This window comes from Nyctereutes procyonoides, unplaced genomic scaffold, assembly GCF_905146905.1.
Source record: "Nyctereutes procyonoides isolate TBG_1078 unplaced genomic scaffold, NYPRO_anot_genome, whole genome shotgun sequence".
Taxonomy (NCBI): Eukaryota; Metazoa; Chordata; class Mammalia; order Carnivora; family Canidae; genus Nyctereutes; species Nyctereutes procyonoides.
In genome coordinates, this window is record NW_026575151.1 from 6,639,471 (window position 1) to 6,662,655 (window position 23,185).

Sequence of the window (23,185 nt, forward strand, 5' to 3'; positions counted from 1 at the left end):
CCCAGGACAACTTTAAGGGATCATCTAGCCCCAGAAGTCCCCATTAGATCTGCTGGAACTCATGGTAGGTGAGCTTCTGCCTCAGCCCAACCTGCTTTCCTCCCTTCCTTCTAAGTATTCTCAGGAGTACTCTTGGGGCACCTGAGGGGCTCAGTTGGCTAAGCGTCCGCATTCCACTCGGTTATGATCTCAGGGTCCTGGGATCCAGCCCCTCATCGGGCTCCCCGCTCAGCAGGGAATTTGCCCTTTCTCCCTGCTCATCTTCTCTCTCAAATAAATAAATAAAATCTTTTTTTTTAAGATTTTATTTATTCATGAGAGACACACAGAGAGAGGCAGAGACACAGGCAGAGGGAGAAGCAGGCTCCATGCAGGGAGCCCAACGTGGGACTGGATCCCGGATCCTGGGATCATGCCCTGGGCTGAAGGCAGGCGCTCAACCGCTGAGCCGTCCAGGTGTCCTTTTTTTAAAGAGCACTCTCCAAAAGCCTTCCACGTGTGACTCTAGGGAGTGCAGTGTAAGACCACCAGTCCCTCATTGTCTGTTGCCTTTGCCCCTCTAGCCACAGCCCACTCATCTGACCTCGCAAGCACCATCTTTCCACTTAAATGACTTCATTTGCAAATCATGTATGTAAGTGTGCTTTGCAGATTGATAGCTGCGCATAAGTGTCAGTTTTCATAATTTTTTTTTTTAATTGGGCAACAGGTGAACCCATCAACACCCATTTCCACGTCACTGGGATACAAGATGGCTGCATTTAAATAGATGATAGTCTCTGAAGTGATTCTGCCTGGATCTGAATCGTGGTCCTACTACTTCTTAGTCTTGTGACCTTGGCCCAACTACATAACCTTTCCATTGCTCTGTAAAATGGTGATAATAATGGTCACTTTCTCCTAGAGCTTTTAGTAGAATAAAATGAGCCGTACATGGAAAGGTCTCAGAATATCCATGACATATAATATGCACATAGTATGCATTATGTATTAGAGCCTCACAAGAACCCCTGAGGTATTGTAATCACCACCTGTGTTGGACCCCTCTCGTACCCTACCTCCTAGTCTCTGCCCTTCTTTTCACTCCAGCTGTTGCTGCAGCCACCTGCTGACCCAGGTATAACCCAACAGCACCGTGCTCCACTGGACTACTTATTTCTTACTTCCTGCCTGGTTTCTTTGCCACCTCTACCTGAGATGCTTCCAGAAATGCTCAACGAACCTGGCCCGAGCAAATTTGGAAGTGTGAGGGAGCTAATATTCTAAGTGACATTCCTTGACCAGGAGGGAGTTTGAAACAATGAGAAAATAGCCCCTTCTTTCATTCCTTGGGAGAATAAATCTGAGCTGTAATCTGTCCCATCAAGGTCCAAGTTCAGGTGTCCAAAGCATGGGGCACCCGTGGCTTGGCATTCCCTCCTTCCCTGTCTCATTCTTCCCAAAATAGACTACCCACATACACGTCCTTGCCTCATCCTCTGCTCTTTGGAGAACTGGCTAACTGTGCATAAGAGGAGGGTGAAAGAAAGCTAATGGCTAGTTCAACACCCAGAATCAGATCTAGACTCAAGTTCAAGTCTTCTACCTTCTGAATATCATTTCCACACTGTGCCACCTCTCATTTCGTACCTATGCATCTTAACAGAGGCCTTTGGAAAGCTTGATTAGCCAGTGTGAGGCCAGGGAGGAGAGAGCTATGAATCCATAGCACAGCCCCTTTCCTGTCCCTGCTTAGGGCTGGTTCCACATGGCCACAGAGTGGGGAACAGTGGTTCCACTTGACTGAAGCCTGGGGTGGGGACCGTGTCAAATTTGTCTTTGTATCACCAGCACTCATGGCCCGGCATACAGTAAGTGCTCGGTAAATATTTGCTGGATACATGGGTCTGGAAATCAAACAACTGCTGATTTCTCTGTAAAGATTACTTTTCATGTGGCCATGCTTGTTCCTAGACTTACCGTTTATTTTTTATGCTGGCTTGGGATGTAATCTGCAATGAACAGAGAACGTTTTGGTTTTTTTTTTAATTTTTATTTATTTATTTATTTATGATAGTCACAGAGGGAGAGAGAGAGAGAGGCGCAGAGACATAGGCAGAGGGAGAAGCAGGCTCCATGCACCAGGAGCCCGATGTGGGACTCGATCCTGGGTCTCCAGGATCGCGCCCTGGGCCAAAGGCAGGCGCCAAACCGCTGCGCCACCCAGGGATCCCTAGAGAACGTTTTTGAGAGGGGATTGGATTGTTTACTTTTTTACCAAGCTAAGTTAGTACAGAATCATGTGTCTGGAAATTATTCAAGAAATATATATTTCTTGAAATCATTTGAGAAAAACTGATCATCAAGTTGATTGATAAGTGAAGGAAGTAGCTAGGAGCTGTCAAACCAGTCGCCTGTAGGAGAAATGTACTCTGAGCTACATAGGTTTCACCAGCACTACTTTGATTGTTTGATATTGAAGTGTCTCTGAAGTGTGCCACAGGCCCTCCCACTTCCCACAGCATTCATTCTACCCAGCCTCACTCAAGTTTGGGTTACCTGTCTAGCCTTGTAGGTATTTGGGTCTGTGACCCCTGTACAAAGTGACACACAACAGGGAATTCCTTATACAGAAATAGTAGAAGGAGATGACTGGCATAATTCCTGACTTTCCTGCAGCTTGCTCAGCCTATTCCTGCCACCATCAGCAGGTGCCCAATTATAGCATACTATTCTCCCTTCCAGGTACTATAAGATCACCGTGGTGCTCATGTGCTTTGTGATCCCCACGCTGGTGCCCTGGTGCGTCTGGGGAGAGAGTCTGTGGAATTCCTACTTCTTGGCTTCCATCCTCCGCTATACCATCTCACTCAACATCACCTGGCTGGTCAACAGCGCTGCCCACATGTATGGAAACCGGCCCTATGACAAGCACATCAGCCCTCGGCAGAACCCACTTGTCACTCTGGGTGCCATTGGTGAGTAGGGGTGCAAGAGCCAGTGGGAAGTGCAGCAGCTCAGATTTTTCTTGGCTTTCCAGTGGTTTTCTGGAATCTGTAAAGAGATGCAGTGAAAGTCAGGTGGGATAAACTTGGGCTTTGGTATTAGAATCCTGGCTCTGGGACAAGTCACCTAATCTCTCTGATTTAGAGTTTTCTCATCTGTGAAATGGGAATAGTGATGTCTACCTCACAGGGATGTCATGAAGATTAAGGTACTATATGTAAACCGCTTAGGACAATGTCTGTCATACAGTAGTGGTTTATTTTCACTATGGAAATTTTCCTAAAGGAGGAGTAGCAGCAGACTTTTGTTTCAAACTGCCCTGACCCTTCTGGCCTCTGTTGTGCCATCATTTGACTTCAAACAGAGAGATAAGAAGAAACAAGAGTGTGGTATCTCATGGTGCCACAAAATGTTTAAGAGCGAGGCCTCTGGATTCTGATAACTTTGAGTCTTGGTTCCTCTACTTACTGTCTGGGCAAGTTATCTGGCTCCTTCATACCTTGTGTCTTCATCTATAAACTGAAGATAATAGTAGCATTTACCTGCTCTTGGGGTCACTGGAGGGTTAGGTGAGTTCATACATAGTCTTTGCAGCAGTGCTTAGTATGAAATAAGCCTCAGTAATGCCATTTTTATTACTAGCTTTATGGTCTTAAACAAGCTACTTGTCCCTTCTGTACATTTACATCCTCGTTTTTAAAACAGGGATAATCATAGCAGCTAGCTCAAAGATGTGAAGATTATAGGTGCTAATACCCATTAAAGCCCTCACCACTGTGGCTGGCACACAGTAAGTAATAAATAATCATTAGCTGTATCTTTCTGGAAGTAACTCCGGCTTCTTGGCAAGCTGAGCCTTGAGCATGGAGATCAAACCAGGAAGGGAAGATCCTACTGTTAAATAGCAACGGTATCTGCGTCACCTAGCAATGAATTTCTACCACTGCATTGTTAGGGTCATGCCCTTATTAAGACCCCAGGGATCTTGTGTTGACAAGAGCAATCTGAGGTGGAATAAACACCAAATTTAGCTCTGGGAACAGTGGCTAACCAGAGAGAAAAATGTCTTGGAAAGAGTATGATACCCCTACTACTTCCTCCCCCCTTCTTCCTCACACTTCATCTTCTTCTTTTTTCCCTATTTATTTGGAGAGAGATGTGGGGGGGGGGAGAAAAAGAGTGGGGTGGGAGCAGAGGAAGAGGGAGAGAGAGAACCTCCAGCAGACTCCCAGCTAAGCACAGAGCCTGACACAAGGCTTGATCCCATGACCAAAATCAAGAGTTGAACATTTAACCAACTGAGCCACCCAGGTCCCCACCTTTCATCTTCTGAAAAGACTGCAGTGGGGAGCCACATCCAGTATTTACTCAGAGCAGACAGAAGAGAGGACAAGATGGACTAACCTCTTCTGTAGGGACAGTGGGCAAGAAAATGCAAATAATATGGCCACAGCCCAGGCCCTGAGGAGCTGGATATCAGTTTTAAATCCACCCAGATTAACAATGGGCTTCTAGTCAGTTTTCTTCATTAAGATCCTGGGAAGGCTTCTGTTACATCTGACTGTGCTGTAGATGAGGAGTACACCCAGGGTTCTCAGAACAGTGTCTGCTTCTGAAACTAGTGGGGGGAACTTCTCTATATATACTCCAAGGTAGGAAAAACACTAAAATTGATGACGGTGGAAGGGGCAGGGTAAAGAAGACCTAAGTTAAAAAGAAAACGGTAAACCACAGATCCATCCATCTGATGTACTCATTGAAGAGCAGAATCCTTTAATTGTGGTCAACAGAAGAACTATGTGATGACCAGTACCCACTTAAGAAGTAAAGAAGGAGGTGCCTGAGTGGCACAATTGGTTAGGTGCCCAACTCTTGGTTTCAGCTCAGGTCATGATCTCAGGATTGTGAGATCGAGCCCAGTGTCCTGCTCTGAGCTCAGCAGGGAGTCTGCATAAGACTCTCTTTTCCCTTTCCCCATCCCCACCTAAGCTCTCCCTCTCTCTCTCTCAAATAAATAAGTAAATATTTTTTAAAAAAAAGTAAAGGAAGAATCTGGCAATTTCTCAAAAGGTTAAAAATAGTTACCATATGATCCAGAAATACAAATGGTACATCTATACAGTGGAAGACTATTTGGCAATAAAAAGAAATGAAGAAATGAAGATACCTGCTACAACCTTGAAAATGTTATGCTCAGTGAAAGAAACCAGTCACAAAAAGCTACATATTGTATGATTTCATTTAAACAAAATGTTTATAATGGACAAGTCTATAGAGATTTTTTTTAAATTTTTATTTATTTATGATAGTCACACACACACACAAAGAGAGAGAGAGAGAGAGAGAGGCACAGACACAGGCAGAGGGACAAGCAGGCTCCATGCACCAGGAGCCCGATGTGGGATTCGATCCCGGGTCTCCAGGATCGCGCCCTGGGCCAAAGGCAGGCGCTAAACCGTTGCGCCACCCAGGGATCCCTTATAGAGATTGTATTAGAGTTATCTAGAGAAACAGAATCAGTATATATATATATATATATATATATATATATATACTGTATATATATATACACACGCACGCGCCTTAGTATACATATATATGTATACACATATACGCTACATATACTAATATATATACCTATCTATATATATGTAATACTATTATATGCATATATTGTACAGTTTTTGTATATACTGTAATATATGTATATTCTTCATATATATATTTATTAATCCCCATATATATACAGAAACAGTAGGATACCTATATAAATATAAATAGATATATATTTATAGGATATACATATGCTACTGTTTTTATGTGTGTATGTATGCATATGTATAGAGAGGAGGGATCAGAGAAGGGGAGAGAGAGATTTCTTGTGAGGCATTGGCTCACATGATTATGGGAGCTGAGAAATCCCACAATCTGCTATGTGCAAGCTGGAGACCCAGGAAAGACAGTGGTATAATTAAATCTGAGTCCGAAGGCCTGAGAACCGGGGTTGCAGATTATGAAATTCCAGTCTGAGGGCAGGAGAAAATGAGATAGATGTTCCAGTTCAGTCAGTGAGTCAGAAAAAAAGGGACAAATTCTCTTCCTCCACCATTTGTTCTGTTCAGTCTCTTAACAGATTGAGTGATGGCCACCCCACTGGCGAGGGTAATCTGCTCTACTGAGTCCACTGATTCAAATGATCATCTCGTCCAGAGACGCCCCCCCCAGGCATGCTTCATGGAAATTTTTAACCTGGGCAAGCCTTGGCCATTCAGGCTGTGTAAAATTAGCCATGACAGAGAAAGAAAGTAGGGCTGGAGGCATGGAGGGATGGTTGGGGGATGACAGCTCAGAGATGTGGAGCCTCCTTTTAGGTAATGAAGATGTTATAAAATTCATCGTGGTGATGGATGCACAACTCTGTGAAAATGCTTAAAAGCCATTAAATTGTACTTCAAATGGATGAATTATATAGTGAATTATATCTCAATAAAGCTGTTTTAAAAAGTCAAATGAAAAAAGAAGTCAAATGAAAGAAGCCCTGAGATCCCTCCTGAAAACACTTTAATTAAAAAAAAATTAAGAAAGGAAACGCTATTCACCAGGAGGGATGGAATAATACATAGGCAGATTCGGAACATGTAAAGGTCCACTTCCTCGATTTACTATCTGAACGATGTTCGTTTGGGTCTTCCAGGCTCTCTCACGAGCCTTCCTTTAATCCCTCCAGCCCACAGAAGCTATTTTCCTTTTATGAACACACATCTAAATGAGGATCTGTTATCAACCATTTAGCATTTAGTTTACAAAGCACAGCTCTGAAATCATGGTAGCATATCTACAGTTCATATGGGGAAATTAATCCATGACTCTATGCTGATTAAATTCAGTGTTATTTTTCTGTTCATATTTCATCTAGCCAGCTAAGTAAATGCTTCCTAAGGGCAGCCACCAAGTCTCCTGGTCCCCATAGAGCCTGACATAGTGCCTTGCACCTGGCACACCCTCAATAAGTGTGGGGGGTGGGGAGGAAAAAATCTTTGCAAAGAAGTGGAGATGGGTTATTTCAATACCCGCTTTGTCTTCTAGGTGAAGGCTTCCACAATTACCACCACACCTTTCCTTTTGACTACTCTGCGAGTGAATTTGGCTTAAATTTCAACCCAACCACTTGGTTCATTGACCTCATGTGCTGGCTGGGGCTAGCCACCGACCGCAAACGGGCAACCAAGCCAATGATCGAGGCCCGGAAAGCCAGGACTGGAGATGGCAGCACTTGAACCTGGAATCACCATCCAACTGTCTGCCATCGACATCTCAGTTCATGGCTTTAGTTACTATTGTTCTCTTGTTCATTGGATGTGGGAGGGGGTAGAGAGTAGAGAGGGAATAGAATCTATGTGCTTTGGGAACTTTTTGTTTGTCTCAAAATAATTGTCAACTATCAATGAAAAAAAAATTTAACGTCAATGTAACTATGATTTAACATTAGAGTGTGAACACACAATTTAGTCGCCGTAGTTTTAGTATGTCAAACACACATGGTCATGTGCTTGTACATGATGTTGACCCTGACAGGATGAAGGAGCCTAATATTCTCTCGGTGTCATTCAGAAGAGCATTTGTTTTCTTTTCTACCAGTTAACCCAGTGCTGTTTTTCAACCCATTATCTGAAGGAGCTGAGAGGCAGGGTAGAAGACAAAAGAGAGGGTCAGAGTAACTAAAGAATGTTTCTGTTTTGTAATTACTATGTGTGTGTTTGCTTTTGTTTTTTTAAATAAGAGAATTCATCATTTAAAAAAATGACAGTACAGGAAATGAGTCTCTTATTCTTTCTGCCCTGTTTACAGCTTTTTAATCCTCCACTGTCTTTGCTTCAGAAGAGATCTGTCCACTGCCCAGCTTGTTTTGTGTCCCGATTATGCCAGCCAACCCTATAAATCAGTGCTTATATGGGTGTTTGATTTTATTCTCTTTGCTGTTGTCATTTTAAAGGTGTATAACTCAGATGTGCCAGACATAAAATTAAGCTCAAATTAAGCTCTCATTTAAATGTTTAGACACCTAATTTATATTCTCATTGATCCCAGCCACTGATGCATGTACTTTAGCTACTCCTACTAAATAAGCATATTAATTTTCCACACCAGGCCATCAGATCTTAATAACCGACAGTTATCTAGAACTCAGTGTCTCCTAATATTTTCCCTGCATGCAGCCTTCATTGATTTTGCAGCAAAATATACAGTGATCATTATGTCGCTTCTGGATTAAAAATATTTTCGTGTGTTAAGTTGCCTTGTAAAGAGCATGTTGAATAAATGGGGCAGCATGGCCTCTGTGGTGGTTGTTAAAGCAAAAGAAAGATGTTGGAGCACTTTGAAGATAGATCTTTTCAGGAAAACTGTAGTAATTTAAGTTTTTTGAGAAAGAAGTGATACCAATAGGAAATTGTCATAATGAAGTTCTTCATCCAGCAGGTGTTTAACAGTGTTATTCTGCCATTTTGCCATTAATAATGTATAACCATCTATGAGTGATTTACAATAAATGATTATGAATTTGTTGGTGTTCTTGACCAGCTACTTAAATGTTCAGAAGATGTTCTCCCAAGGGTACCTGATGCCCCATGATGACCGTGTGATTCCCATTTGATTTGAGCTCTGGACTAACAGGGCCCCTAAGAGCAGGCCTCCTATATCCCATCTGCCTTAGGCCACAAGGAAAATAGACTAGTTTTATTTGGAATGCAGCACCCCTAGTAGTGTCATTCCCCCACTTCTCATTCACCAACACTGTCCCTTGTACTGCTTCCAGCTGACAAATGGGAACCACTACTCCTACCTGTCACCCAAAAGAGTGTGAAGGACATCTTCCTCCCTCAAGTCCCACCAGGCCCCACTAGGACTGACCAAAGATGTGGGAGACAAGCTCAGCTCTCCCTCTAGTCCTGCCTCCCAAATTTTCCCATGAGCTGCCTCACTTTCTGCTCTTAACTTTTCCCCAAAGCACCTGTTTGTTCCCCTGCCATCAGATACAGACTTCTTAGCCTGCCTGCAGTTGAGTGGGATTCCAGCCATTGGACCCTTTGGGTATGACTGTAGCTATCACCACTGCTTCATACTGCAGCCGCACATTGCTGAGACCTTGTATGGAGGATTAGTAGTGTAATTGTATTCTAAGTTGGTTTTGTATCAACACAACCTAAAATGATTGGGAATATTTCTAACTGAGAATATTTCTGTGATTCTTTGACCCTTAATTATACTAATCTTATTGCTTATCCATTAATAGAAAAGGCTGCATTTGGAGAGAACTATTTTAAATCTTCTCATGAAAGGAGGATATTCCCCCATCTAGTCCAGATAAATCCAGAACCTCACTCCTCTGAACCTGAGTGCCACATATTTATCTGCAGCAGTGCCCATGAATGAGAATTGGGATGATTTTGTTGAAGGAGTAGATGAAGGTTAGATCCCTCTAGAGTCTTCCATATTAGCACCCCCTGAAGGTCTCAGCAGCATCCAAGGGAAGAAAGTAACCCAAGACTATCCAAGGTGGCCCTAGAGAGGTTGGTACTTTTTTTTTTTTTTTTTTTTTTTTTTTTTAGAAGCTCAGGTTTAGAATGAGAGGATGCCCTGTCCTTAATCCCCAGGGCCCTATGAGGCTTATTTCAGAAACATCCACCTATGCGTCTAGGTGAGGGGAGTCAAGGGGAAGCAATTTCAACAGTGCTTCTCCCATGTGTGTCATGGCAGTTACATGGAGCTGGTCGGATATGACAGAGCCAGCTCAAGCGCACTACCAGCCAACTGTGTGACCTTGAGAAAACTAGTCTTTCTGGATCCAGTTTTCTCATCTACAAAGACAGATGGAACTAGACTCTGGCTAAGGTCCCACCAAACCGTGATGGTCACCGACAGCAACAGAGCTAGGGACATGCCTGACTTCGGATTCAAAACACCTCTCAAGTTTGTGCCCATCCTTTCTGGGACCGGGCAAGTCAATATTGAGGGGAAATAATTGAGTCTGAGTGGGAGAACACATAAAGAACATACATCTGTTTCATTCATTCCCCAAATATAATGAAACAAGAAAAATAAACATAATCCATGGAAAACAATTTAATCAAAGAAAGTATTACAAAAAGCTCTGGCTTAGTGGAATGGTAGAAATCGTACTGGACTCTAGTTCAAGACCTGAGTTTGAATTCTTCCTTTTTTAAGTTGAGGTATAATTGACATACATTATATTAGTTTCAGGTGTACAACATAATGATTTGATATTTGCATATATTGCCAAAAAGGCGCCAGTTGGCTTAGTCTGTATATATTGCAAAATGATTACTACCATAAGTCTTGTTAACATCCATCACCACATGCAGTTAGAAAACTCTTTTTCTTACGATGGGAACTTTTAAGATCTACTCTCTTAGCTACTTTCAAAGATGACATACCGTATTATTAACTGTAGTCACCATACTGCACATGACATCCCTATGACATTTATTTTATAACTGGACGTCTGTATCTTTTGACCAACTTCACCATATTGTCCGCCCCTACACCCCACCAATCTGTTCTTTGTATCTATGAGTTCATTGTGGTTTTTTTTTTTTAAGATTGTACATATAAGAAAGATCATATGTTATTTGTCTTTCTCTGTCTGACTTATTTCATTTAGCATATACCCTCTATGTCCATCCATGTCGTCAAAAATGGCAAGATTTCAAAGTCTAACTCATGATCTAAAGTACTGTGATACCTAGCACATATTTTTAGACTGAACCACGTGAAAGTGCCATTTATTAACCTATTGATCCTCTCTGCACCTCCACAAAGTAAGAACAGTAACACTTAAGTGCTCAGATAAATCTAGAGGCCTCAAAAAGAGGCCTGGCGCATTGTAGATCCCCAAGAGACATCAGCTGAGGGTGAGTAGCATGTCCCAGACACAAGACAGTAACTGAGCTATAGTCAAATAACCACAGACTGCAAGTGAAGAGGACCAGCTTCTAGTTCTGGTTCTGCTAGCTGGATGGTGGGTAGCAGAACAGGCCCCAAAACATGCCAATTTGACATAAAATTATTTCCAGTTAGAAGCACTTGAGGGTCACCTGGCTGGCTCAGTCACTAAAGCATGTGACTCTTGATCTCAGGGTTGTGAGTTCGATCCCCATGTTGGGTGTAGAGGATACTGGAAGAAGAAAAAGAAAGAAAGAAAAAAAAGAAAGAAAGAAGGGAAGAAAGAAAGAAGGAAGGAAGGAAGGAAGGAAGGAAGGAAGGAAGGAAGGAAGGAAGGAAGGAAGAAAGAGAAAGAAAGAAAGAAAGAAAGAAAGAAAGAAAGAAAGAAAAGCACTTAGAAACAGCAGGTGCAAGAGGGACCCTCTTGACTCCGTTTTTCTCCCTAAAAGCAGGAGATGAAACTCCCATATGAGAGCTGCCCTCTCTGTACCAAAGGGAAAGAAACATCCTTACCAGAGACAGAGAGAAGGCACCCAGAGAATCGATGCAAACAAGGGTTTGCAAGTAACCTTATCTTCCTTTAGCTCCCCTGTATATTCTGGGGACTTTTTCACCATTAGTGTTCTTTATCCAATCTGGTATATAAGCATTTGGGCTCCACCACGTTTTGGGGCTTCGCTTTCCCATGAGGGCTCCTATGAGCATATAACCATAAAATCTGTATGTTTCTCTCTTAATCCGTCTCCGTCAACTTAATTCTCAGGCCCAGCCTCACCCTTGGAGGCTGGAAGGCAGGTTCCACCTCCCCTCCGGTGGCTGTATCTCCTAGAGCCTCAGGGAGCCCTTCTGTAGAGGAGCCCAACTGGAAGGCATTGTCCTGTCCATCTGTCCAGCTGGCAGTGGCTCTGTGTGAAGCCAGAGCCCCTGAGGGTCCTTCTGAGTCTCGGCCTCCTTCCTGTGCCTTCAGGCCTCGGTCAGAGGACAAGCCCCACCAGTGGTGCCACCCGTGCTTCCTGCAGCTCATTTTTCTCCTCATCGGGATCTGGGATTGAAGACTGGTAGAAGGAAGAGGCCGAAGCTAATGGATAAAAATGAGTTTCAGGGATTATCTGTGACGTTCATTTATCCATTTCACTCCTCTGCTCGATTACAGAAGACACTGGAAGCCAGCTGGGTTCTCAGTGGCAGCTCATGCGAAGAACACAGAAGGAAAGAAGTATCCTAACCTTTATAACGCTTTTTGTTTTTAATTTCCCCACTTTTAGTTCAGGGTATTCATCAAAATCCTTTCCTCGACGTCAAGGAAATGCTCTAAATGACCTGGAAACTCCTCTCCTGTTCGCCCCACAGGCTGTAGAATTCATTACCAGCCCCCCCCCACCCCCCCATGTTCCGATTTCTAAATTTGCAAGTCAGGAGCAAGAGGAAGGAAAGCTCCGGCCTCTGTTCTGCTGGCGCCAGCAAGGCAGCAAGCCCGTGTTCCAGCGGCCACTGCGCCGTGACAGCCTCCTCGCTTGCCTGTCCTCCCATGACGCCTCTGCCGGGCACCCGGAGAGCCTTCAGCCGCAGGCTGCCTCCACTTCCACAGATTCAAGAAGAGACCAGCAGACAGCAGCCCCAGGTAGCAATGGCAGGGAAGACTTTCCCTGAGAAAGTGCCCTTCCTTACAGCTCCTAAACCTACAGTTACTGTGCAGGAAAGATGACTTGGCCTTCGACCCCCGCTTCAAATCCCTGCAACTCAGGATTCACTAAATTGATGTCCCAGTCCTTCCCTTTTTTGATCCTCTGCAAGGCTACCTACCTTTCATGTCATGGAGAGAAATCTCCAAAGTTACTTTTCTTTTCTTTTCTTTTTTAAGATTTTATTTTTTTATTTGACAGAGAGAGAGAGAGAGAGAGAGAGTACAAGCAGGGGGAGCAGTAGAGGGAGAGGGAATAATAGGCTCCCCCCTAAGCAGGGAGCCCCACTTGGGGCTCGATCCCAGAACCCTGGGATCATGACCTGAGCCGAAGGCAGAGGCTTAACCACCTGAGCCACTCAGATGCCCCAAAGTTACTTTTCCGACAGAAGCACCAACCACTGGGCAGAGCTGCCAAACTCTGTGTTGTGGGTGGACAAAGTCACTGGGTCCTGCTGGAGCAGGGCATGGTCGTATTTTTATCATCAGATTTCCTAAAAGCCGGTGCTCACAGTGTATGGATCATAAAACTGCCAGTTGTGGAGGGTGCTCCTTTTCCCAGGCAGTAGGACGTCACGTGTGAGGATGGTGGCGAGAGGAGGGGGCGCCCCTGTCGGGGACATGGTGTGACCACTGTGACCCCTGAGTGAGGATGAACTGGCTAGCCAGTGTCTCGAAGGAAGAGTGAATCATCAGCGTAGGTGATGACTTTCCAGTGCCCGCAAACAGGCTCCTCGCGCGCGGTGGAGGGATCTGGAAGGGCCACCTCACTTCTCTCCTGGTCCCTTGGTTTTTGACCGTGAATGCAACAACTCTGCTGTCTGAATTTAATTTTTTTTTTATGATAGTCACAGAGAGAGAGAGAGAAGCAGAGACATAGGCAGAGGGAGAAGCAGGCTCCATGCACCGGGAGCCCGACGTGGGATTCGATCCCGGGTCTCCAGGATCGCGCCCTGGGCCAAAGGCAGGCGCCAAACCGCTGCGCCACCCAGGGATCCCTGCTGTCTGAATTTAAAAGGCACTTCGCAGCATCATAAAGTGCTCGGTCCAGTCGTGACAGCCAATGAGCACCCATATTGTTCTCTACAGGTCCTGCTGGACTGAACTATTTGTAACACAGGCAAATCAGCTCGTTAGGAAGAGTATCTATAGGGGATCCCTGGGTGGCGCAGCGATTTAGCACCTGCCTTTGGCGTGATCCTGGAATCCTGGGATCGAGTCCCACATCAGGCTCCCCGCATGGGACCTGCTTCTCCCTCTGCCTGTGTCTCTGCCTCTCTCTCTCTCTCTCTGTCTCTCATGAATAAATAAATAAAATCTTTAAAAAAAAAAAAAAGGAAGAATATATACACAGTTACACTACAGCCAACCAAAATGAAAAATGCTCTCAAAGTGCATCTGTTGCCCTTGATGGTTTGAGATCACTCTTTTAAAAGTGAAGACCTACGTGGGAAATTTTTAGGCAATGGTATATTGGATTCTTTCCAACCACCTTTTTAGTCTTAGTCTATTTGAAGCCAGGGTCCTGGATCAGTTTCAAGACACTGAAATGGACAGGCCATTTTTTTTTTAAATTAGAAAAAGCATTTATTTCTGCTCCTTTCATACGTCTTATTGGGCAGGAGACGGTCTTATATATCTGTCTGAGATAACATACTGTCACACATTCTGTTTAAAGGCAAAGCACCATAAGTAAAAGCTGATCATGTGTCCAGAGTTCTCAGCTTATGGGATCTTGCTTCCTGATTTTAAATTAATTTTGGAAAGTCAGAAATGTCATCTCCAAAAAATGTTAAGGGAGCCGTAAAAAATAATCACTTTTTTCAATATGATAGTTGTAGAGATGGAGTACGTATTCTCTAAGACGTTAAAAACTCAGAAGAAAACGCCACTTAACATCGTTGGTACATCAGCACAGGCCAGCAGGAAAGATACTGTAATAAGCTTGTCTCTTTGATACCAAGAAGACATTCTAGTTCAAGCGTCAACATGCTCCTAGGTTTTCACTAGATGCTTCTTTTTTGTTGCTTTTTGTTCTTTTCCATATTTCATATCATAGGATTGATACAGCCTTTAAAATTTTATTAACAGGAGCAAACCCAATATCCACTGATTTCTTCTGAAAAGGCATTTGAACCCATCAGACAGTCCCGCAGTTCCATTTTCATGAATACTCTAGCTATGAAAAAACTCAATAGGACACAGACAAATCCAATGAATAGAAGAGGAAATCTATTGAGTTTTGGAATGTTTGGCACATCTGATTAGTCCAGGATTAAGAAACCTAAACCTCCCATTATAAATAGGGAGCTGGATTGAATCCTTTCATAGTATATCATCCATTTACTCTGTGGGCCAAGAAAGCTACTACTGGTCTCTGATATCCATGTCCATCAGTCATAGAGCCAACATTTAGAGGTTCAACAATAACATCATAAGTTATTCCTCCTGTAATGAGGAGGATATAATACCACCACTACGAGAGCATACACCATCATGTTGACAGCATATTCCCCAGAGTGGCTTCTTCAGCATCAGGTTGGAGCATTTCAAACACTAAGACCAGGACCTGGCACAATGTTGCCATCTTGGTCGTAGCAGGAGCAGCTCTCTAGACAAGCCATTTTGAGGTGGTTTTGTTTACATTATGAGGCTCCTTGGTCTACACAAGCCAGGGATGGTTAGATTGTTACTTGTTTCTTCTCTCTAATATGTCAGATCTCGAACAAATGATTGCTTAGGTCCCTTCTTTGATCAAAGACTACAGGAATCAATAGCAAGCAAGCTTGGAAAATGCTAGATTCTGCCCCACCCGAGCAAAACATGTGGCTGGAAGCCATCCCAATTTTGTATCCCTATAAAAGAAAAAAAAAAGGAAGAGACTGCAGGCCACAGTCTTACTTAGAAATCTGCCTCTGTCGAAGCAAAGTAAACATTTGTAAGTGGAAAAGCATAATCCTGTTAGGGTGGCCAATGACACGGCTGGCAATTCACTGAGGCTGACTGATATTCCTGGAATGTCATTGCAAAGGTTAAACGTTTCTCAACAATCAGGGGGGTTTTGTTTTTGTTTCATTTTGCATTATTTTGTTTTTAAGTTTCCATTTGAGAGATGTCCCTAAATCGAGCATTGCTGTGTCCAGGAAATTCCAGCATTATAAACCTTGGAAACAATAATGTGCTTTAAAATAAGGTCACTAACCATCACATGCCATAATGATTTGGCTGCCAAAGTTCTACACTCTGTTAGAAGTAGGCTGAGTGTGCACAGAGAGATAAATTAAAACTTCCCAACAAGCTTGTCTGTTCTTCTGATTGATATATTTTATTGTAATATTATCTGTTGTTTTTCCATTTGCTTTAAATTCTGCACTGCCACAGAAGAGAAAAAGAGAAAATAGGACAGCTTGAGGTATAAAAATATAATTACTCTTTTGAAAGTATGCATATTTATCTATTTTTTTTTGCTACCCCCATTTTACTTGGCTTTCCGACTCCAAATAGATGAATGCATTTTAGGGTTATTTTCATTGAGTAGAACATCACAATTTCTAGGCCACCGATTGTAGTGCACCTTAATAGTTTTTCTTGAATCAAAAAAGAAATCAAGTGAAAGCACATCAGACTTGATAGACCACTGTCAGTACCATAGAATCTCAGCAAACTGGCCTGCAAACAACACCTCAAGTCACTGAAATTTAACTTACTAAAAAAGTAATGACCAAAAAACAAAAAAGAAAAGAGTCTTCATCAGAAAAGTATTTTCCCAAACTACCTAGTTTGGGCAATAGTTGGCCCAATTTTATAAATCTATTACAACTGTCTCTAAAAACAGTGTACAAAACATTCACAATTCACATTTAAGAGTCATGCAAACTGTGCTGATCTTAATCACCAAGTGTTTTTCCAATTAACAGGGCCTGAGAGATGAGAGGTGCTCCATAAGTGCAAATGAATGAATGAATGAAAGGATAGATGGATTGATGGATAGATAGGAGGCATGGGTGCAGGGACATGGATGCATGGGGATGGATGGATGGAAGGATGGTGGATGGGTGGATTGGTGGATGGGTGGATGGATGGCAATGTATTGCAATGCAGAAAGAAACTCTATTTAGCTTTTCTGTGTCTCATCTTTGTAACTCATTCGTTTGCCCTGTGAAGTGTGACACCCCAGGCAGGCAAGCCCAAGCCTATCTTAGGCACAGTTGTACTGTGAGCTCCCAGCAGAGAGCTTACCTTGTAAGCAGGATCTCAAAAATTATTGTTGAGCTGTCATTGTTTAGGAATACATGGAAGCCCTACTTTCATCAGCAGTTGACCCAGAAATCCAAACTTACAAAAGTAAGAAAAAATTAGAAGACAATTCTTAATTTTACAAATGTATATGGCACAGGTTTCCTTCCATAAACAGGCTTTAAAAATAAGTCTTAACTTTTAGGGGCACCTGGGCAGCTCAGTTGGTTGTGTCCGACTCTTTATTTCAGCTCAAGTCATGATCTCTGGGTCATGGGCTCAAGCTCTTTGCTCAATGGGGAGTCTGCTTGAGATTCTCTCCCTCTTCCTCCCCCTCATCCCCTTCCTGCTTCATGCTCTCTCTCATAAATAAATAAATAAATAAATAAATAAATAAATAAATAAATAAATCTTTTTTTTAAGTCTTTCCCAACTTTTAAGAAGCATATATGGTGAGGGGCATGAGGTACACTTAAATTTCTGAGGACTGTCCAATCTCAGAGCTACTGTGAGAAGCTCAGAGTTAAAAAGCTGCACATCCCTTCTGAGGGGTCACACAAGAGCCACAAGAGTAAGACGATGCTAAGAAGTGAAACAAGCAAAGATGATGTGAGGGGTTGATTGTATCCCCTCAAGTCCATATGTTGAAGTCCCAACCCCCCACACCTCAGAATCTGACTGTGTATATAGAGAGAATCTTCAAAGAAATGATTGAGGTAAGCCTTTTTCCCAACAGGGTCTTTCTCTTCATTTCGTGCTGTAAGTGATTCCATGGAGAGGGCTTCCTCAAACCAGCATCACATCACTTTCCCAAGAGAAAACAGCACTAAAGACTATTTTGCCTTTATTCTTGACAATCAACAGGAATCTACTTAGCTCCCACTATGGAAAGGCATAGGATGGAGTATTGTGAGGAGATAAACGCATATTGCCTCTGACTCGTGAGGAGACAAATTCACCTGGAAGGAAAGGAGTCAAACCTTCCCCATCTTCTATCCCATTGTCCAAGGACAATCACATCATTTGGACATTTTTTCCCCACAATTACTTATCTAAATGTTGTAGACAAATATGTTAAGCCTGAACTTCAGAATTTGGACATATTACATGAGGGGTGGGAAAGGGAGGTGGTCAGTGTTATAGACAAAAGGAGCTACATTCTTTTCCTGAAAATAGGCCAAGGATCATCAAACAATTAAATACATTACTTCCCTTTAATGGAAGTTCAAATCAAATGTCTCACTCAGTCAAACTAAGTTAAGAGAGAAACCATCTGTCAGCTCTGGGTTCAGCTCCAGCAGGCCTGTTTTGAACACCATTGGCTGAGGCCTTGTATCATTAAAAAATTACCTTAACTGCTTGCTGCCAAAAGTAATTTGCTCAGCCTTGTCCACCTCCTGGAAGCAGAAATAATGTTTCCTGTGGCCATGAAGTTCTCTGAAATAACATCACAAGATAAATGCTTGCAGGCAGCTGGGGAAAGTGAGCTGGTGACAGAGGAGCCCTCATAGGAAGTGATAAGAAAGACCTAAGCGGAGGCACCTGGTGGCTCAGTGGTTGAACGTCTGCCTTTGGCTCAGGTCATGATCCCAGGGTTCTAGGATCGAGTCCTGAATTGGGCTCCTCATGGGGAGCCTGCTCCTCCCTCTGCCTATGTCTCTGCCTCTTTCTCTGTGTGTGTGTCTCTCATGAACAAAGAAATAAAATCTTAAAAAAAAAAAAAAAAAACAACTAAGGGGTCAAGCGCACAGATGGCTGCAGGCCACTCTGCAAAGCCCCAAGACCTCCGAAAGATGGGCAGAACTGGGGAATCTGGACAGCATAGATGGGTTTATAAGTAGTTCAGAGGTGTTACTGGTTTCAGGTTCTGGTCCCTTCATCAGCTCTAATGTGAGAGTGCAAAAAGTGGAACAGGATGTGTGTGCATGTGTGTGGCATGTGTGAGGGAGTACAATCTCTCTCCTCTCTTCCCTTTTTCTCCCCCCCTCCCCTCTTCTCTCTCAATCTGCCTCTCTCCCTCCTCCTCCTCCTTTTTCCTCCTATTTCTCCCTCCTCTTCCCCTTCCTTCCCTCCCCTTTGCTTTCTCCCTCTTGTTCTTCTTTCTCTTTCTCTTTCTCTCCCCTCCACTCCTGCCCTCCCTTCATCCACCTCCAATAAATCACTCTATATCACTTGTTCCTAAGGTCCTTGCTTTGCACGGGAGCTGCTGCCAGGGTGGGGAGAGATCCTGTAGAAGCTTCGGTGACTCCAGGAGCAGACAGCTGGGAGCAGTGCAGCAAGGCAGCAACCTCTTCCCCTGACTCCTGCCTTCTCCAAGGCTCCATTCCCTCTCCCTGAAGGACTGTTTCTCCTCTGTGGCTGTCCTCGGATGCTCAGCGCATTTTGGTTGCCCCTCCACCCTGCTCTCTGCCCAGAGAGGCTGCCAGGCCTGCGATGTCATATCAGCGAGCTGGGGAGCACAGAGGGAGGAGGGGGAGGTCCAGGTGTTTATTTCCAGATTCCCTCCCTGCAGGGCAGATGCACACTGGCTGCTCCCTCGGCTGACAGTCAGGATCCTGTCTCTGTCCTTAGAACTAAGGGGGGTAGCGGTGCCCCTTTCTTTTTATTTTTATTTTTATTTTTTTATAGGGCAGGGGGCGGGGAGAGGGGCGGCCTGCGCCCTCGGGGGGGAGGAGGGGGGTCTTATATTTTATTTTTAAATTTTTTTTTAGCAGTGCCCCTTTCTGACCAACTGCATTGCTTGTGGTTGCTCGACACCCAGCCTGGGCTTTTGTGCATGGCCCATAAGATAGTCATGGAGATGCACCTGTCAGATCTTCTCTCTCTTTTTTTTTTTTTTTTAGATTTATTTATTTACTTATGATAGACAGAGGCAGAGACACAGGCAGAGGGAGAAGCAGGCTCCATGCTGGGAGCCCGACGCAGGATTCGATCCCGGGACTCCAGGATCATGCCCTGGGCTGAAGGTGGCACCAAACCACTGAGCCACCCAGGGATCCCCTAGATCTTCTCTTAAGAAAGAACTCACTGCTCCCAAACAAAGTTATGGTTAACTGACTGCCTTCACACTTCAAAACATGTGGTTGGTTGGTTGGCTGGTTGGTTAGTTGTTTGGTTGGTTGGTATTTTGCCACAGTCTTCCTGAGCAGCCCTAGCCCATGACCGAGTGTGGTGGGCACCAGCACCTGGCCACTTGCGCCCAGTAAAAGACACCCCACTGACTGGCAGCCATGGCTCCCAGCCCCGGTTGGGCTGGCTACAACTGTCAGATCTGAATCATGCGCTGAGGCTCCCCTGCCCAAATGTGCTTCTTTCTCTTCCTTTCCTCTGCATCAGAGAGTGAAGGCTCTCCCTGTTCATCCCTGCTTCCCCACTTCTATCTTCCACGAACATAACGCCCCCAAAATCAGCTACACCCCTCACTCCAGCATCTGCTTCCTGGGCAGTCCAACTAACACATGCCTTTTAAAAACTCTCTTCAAATGCTCCTATTTGGCCCCAGCACATCTTCCCTACCAGGCCCCTCACTGAGACACCTTGATGTCCATTGAACGGATTTTCACGTGGATTCACATACTGACTTGGGGAGGAGAAGCCCCAGAGCCCCTCCAGGGCTACCCTGCCCATGTAGACAAAGAGACCCTAGTCCCTGTCCCTCCCAGCTTCCCCACCAGCAGTTCCTCACCATCTACATCCATGCTACTGCCTTGGCTCAGCCAGACCTGCGCATGGGATCCTCAGATAACAGGGAAAGCTGAAGAAATGGGGAGAACCTGTCAGCCTGTGGGGAATAAGCAGTGATGGCAGTAAGAAGTATAGGTCCCTGGCTTTTCTCAGCAGAACCTTAGAAAAGTGCATTTAATCCTAATCCTTTGCAGGAAAATGTCCAAAGTCACTGAAGCAGTGAGGCAAGAATGGCATCAGAAAGGCCCTAAGTCAGGGCACCTGAGTGGCTCGGTCAGTTAAGCATCTGACTTTGGTTCAGGTCATGATCCCGGGTTCAGGTCGAGCCCTACATTGGGCTCCCTGCTCTGCGGGGAGCCTGTTTCTCCCTCTCCCACTCCCCCTGCTTGTGCTCTCTCTTTCTCTCTCTTTATCAAATAAACAAATAAAATTAAGAAAGAAAAAAGAAAGAAGAAAGAAAGAAAGAAAGAAAGAAAGAAAGAAAGAAAGAAAGAAAGAAAAAGAAAGGAAGGAAGGAAGGAAGGAAGGAAGGAAGGAAGGAAGGAAGGAAGGAAAAAAGAAAGGAAGAAAGGAAGAAAGAAAGAAAAAAGCCCTAAGTCTATTCATAAACCTTGGAACTTAAACTTGTTACTAATTGGGAACTTGTTACTAACTGGGCTACTTGGCCTGTCCAAGCCAGTCTGTGCTCTAAAGAAGAGAAGATTAAGAAGTGAGGAGTTCTCTGCAGGCGGGTGACTCTGATTGCTTAGGTTGGGACGTGGGATGTCTAATACACTTTTGGGAGATGACTTGGTGAGTAGCTTCTATACTTGCAACACTCTACACATTTTCTAATTCTCTTCAGGCAGGATGAGCACCACAAAATCCTAAAAATAAAATTTACTTCATTATAAAAAGCACATGTCCTAGAGAACCTGAACATCGAGCCTACATTTTCTAGATCTGTTCTAATTGCAGGAATTTTGGGCTCTTGTCAAAAAGGAAAAAAAAAAACACACTTATGATCAGACTATATCTTTCCTTTGGGATTCAGAAAATTTGGTTGTGTTGTTCATGCATTTTTAGGAGAGGGGAAGAAATGGTGGAAGGGGAGGTATGACTATAATAGCCTTCAAAAGATTCTTTGAGAAATTTCCAAAATGCTAAGATTCATTTCTATCCTATCACTTATTGGATCTTTTTATGTAACAACTGAAGTTCAATGGTTCTCCACCAGTGTCTCTCACCTCCAAGTCCTCAGACATGTGGTTATTGCTTGATTTTCTTTTGGGTCCTCAAAGAGCCAAACACCACGACAGAATCAGGCAGATGAGAAGTTTACTGGGAGAAATGCCCGTGAACATAAAGGGGGAGGGAGCAGGAGTCATCTAAGAGAAGCTTCAAACCAGGACACAGGTCTGACATCTGCGAAAAGAGAGCAGGAAGGATGGAGAAGGAAGAGCCTCGGACTGCAACATCGTTCCGATGAAATGTGGGTCAGGTCATGAGAAAGTCCCTGAGCTAAAATTGCCCATCAGAGGGATCTCGTGTCTGGCAGAAATGGCCCAAAGCCAGCATTTCCTCTGCATTCAACTTCCTGCCCTTTCAACCATCCACACATTCATCCATGTGCCCTACAATCTGTAGGCCTCTCCTAAAATGCCAGCAGAGGCTCTCTCCAGGCCTTTCTTCCTGGATCCCTGACTGCTTGCTTTCTCTTTCCTCTGAGTCCTGGACACATGAATTAGCCCATTTGTTCCTACTTCTCCAACCCTGCAAGTAAGAAGTAACAGCAGGAGCAGAAAAGAGCACCATGGGGTCATGGAGCTGCAAGGGGTTTGGTGTGGCTGGCATGTGAGCAAAATGCGTGAGCTGGGGATTTTTCATGGCATAGGCAAGGCCACTTACAGAGGCCCCATGGGCTATGCTGAGAGCTTGACCTTTATCCCACAGCAGCGAGGTGGGGGCCACCGAAAGGATGGAATCAAGAAACAACATCAACGGTAGTGTAAGGAATTCATCAGGGCCTGACAGGTTCCCACCTCAGACGTATCGTGGGGGGGGCAGCACGAAGAGAGAATTTCGTGGAGGAGAGACGGAGCTGAGACCTGGACAAGACCTACTTGCAGATCACGGCAGTGGGCCTGGGAAAGTGAGGATGAGGCCTATGAAGCCAAGGACCAGGACAGAGACTTAAGGGTGAAGATGGCAGTGGGATGGGAGTGTCCCAGAGCCCTGCGCTCCCGGCTCAGCTGGTGGCCAGCGGGCAGTTGTCCCCCACCCCGCCCCAGGCGGCTCGTGCCCCACATCTCCCTATCTCCTAAATCTGTTCTCCTCTCCTGCTTGGGACCCGAAGTCCACGCCACCTCTCCTTGCGCCTGCAGGCAATTGGTCAGATCACCACAGTTCCACCTGATAAACATCTCAGCAGTGTCCTGAGTGTCCTGTCCTTGGGTCAGGCTTGCCTGGACCACACACACACTCATCGGTCTGCCCACCTCCACACCTGCATCTCCCATTCATCCTTCATGCTGCTGTCAGTGACTTAGGGTGCTCCTCTAATCAAAATCTTTTAAGGGGGATCCCTGGGTGGCGCAGCGGTTTGGCGCCTGCCTTTGGCCCAGGGCGCAATCCTGGAGACCCAGGATCGAATCCCAC

At 44.5% G+C, this 23,185-nt stretch overlaps 1 protein-coding gene across 1 annotated transcript in view; it reads left to right on the forward strand.

Annotated features, from left to right (window-relative positions):
* Nucleotides 1-8,548, forward strand: part of SCD5 (stearoyl-CoA desaturase 5) — a 145,389-nt gene extending 136,841 nt beyond the window's left edge. The window contains exons 4-5 of the mRNA XM_055313098.1: nucleotides 2,725-2,957; nucleotides 7,072-8,548. Coding sequence (XP_055169073.1) covers nucleotides 2,725-2,957; nucleotides 7,072-7,262 — 424 coding nt within the window. The 3' untranslated portion in view covers nucleotides 7,263-8,548. The remainder of the gene's footprint in view (nucleotides 1-2,724; nucleotides 2,958-7,071) is intronic.
* The last annotated feature ends 14,637 nt before the right edge of the window (nucleotides 8,549-23,185 follow it).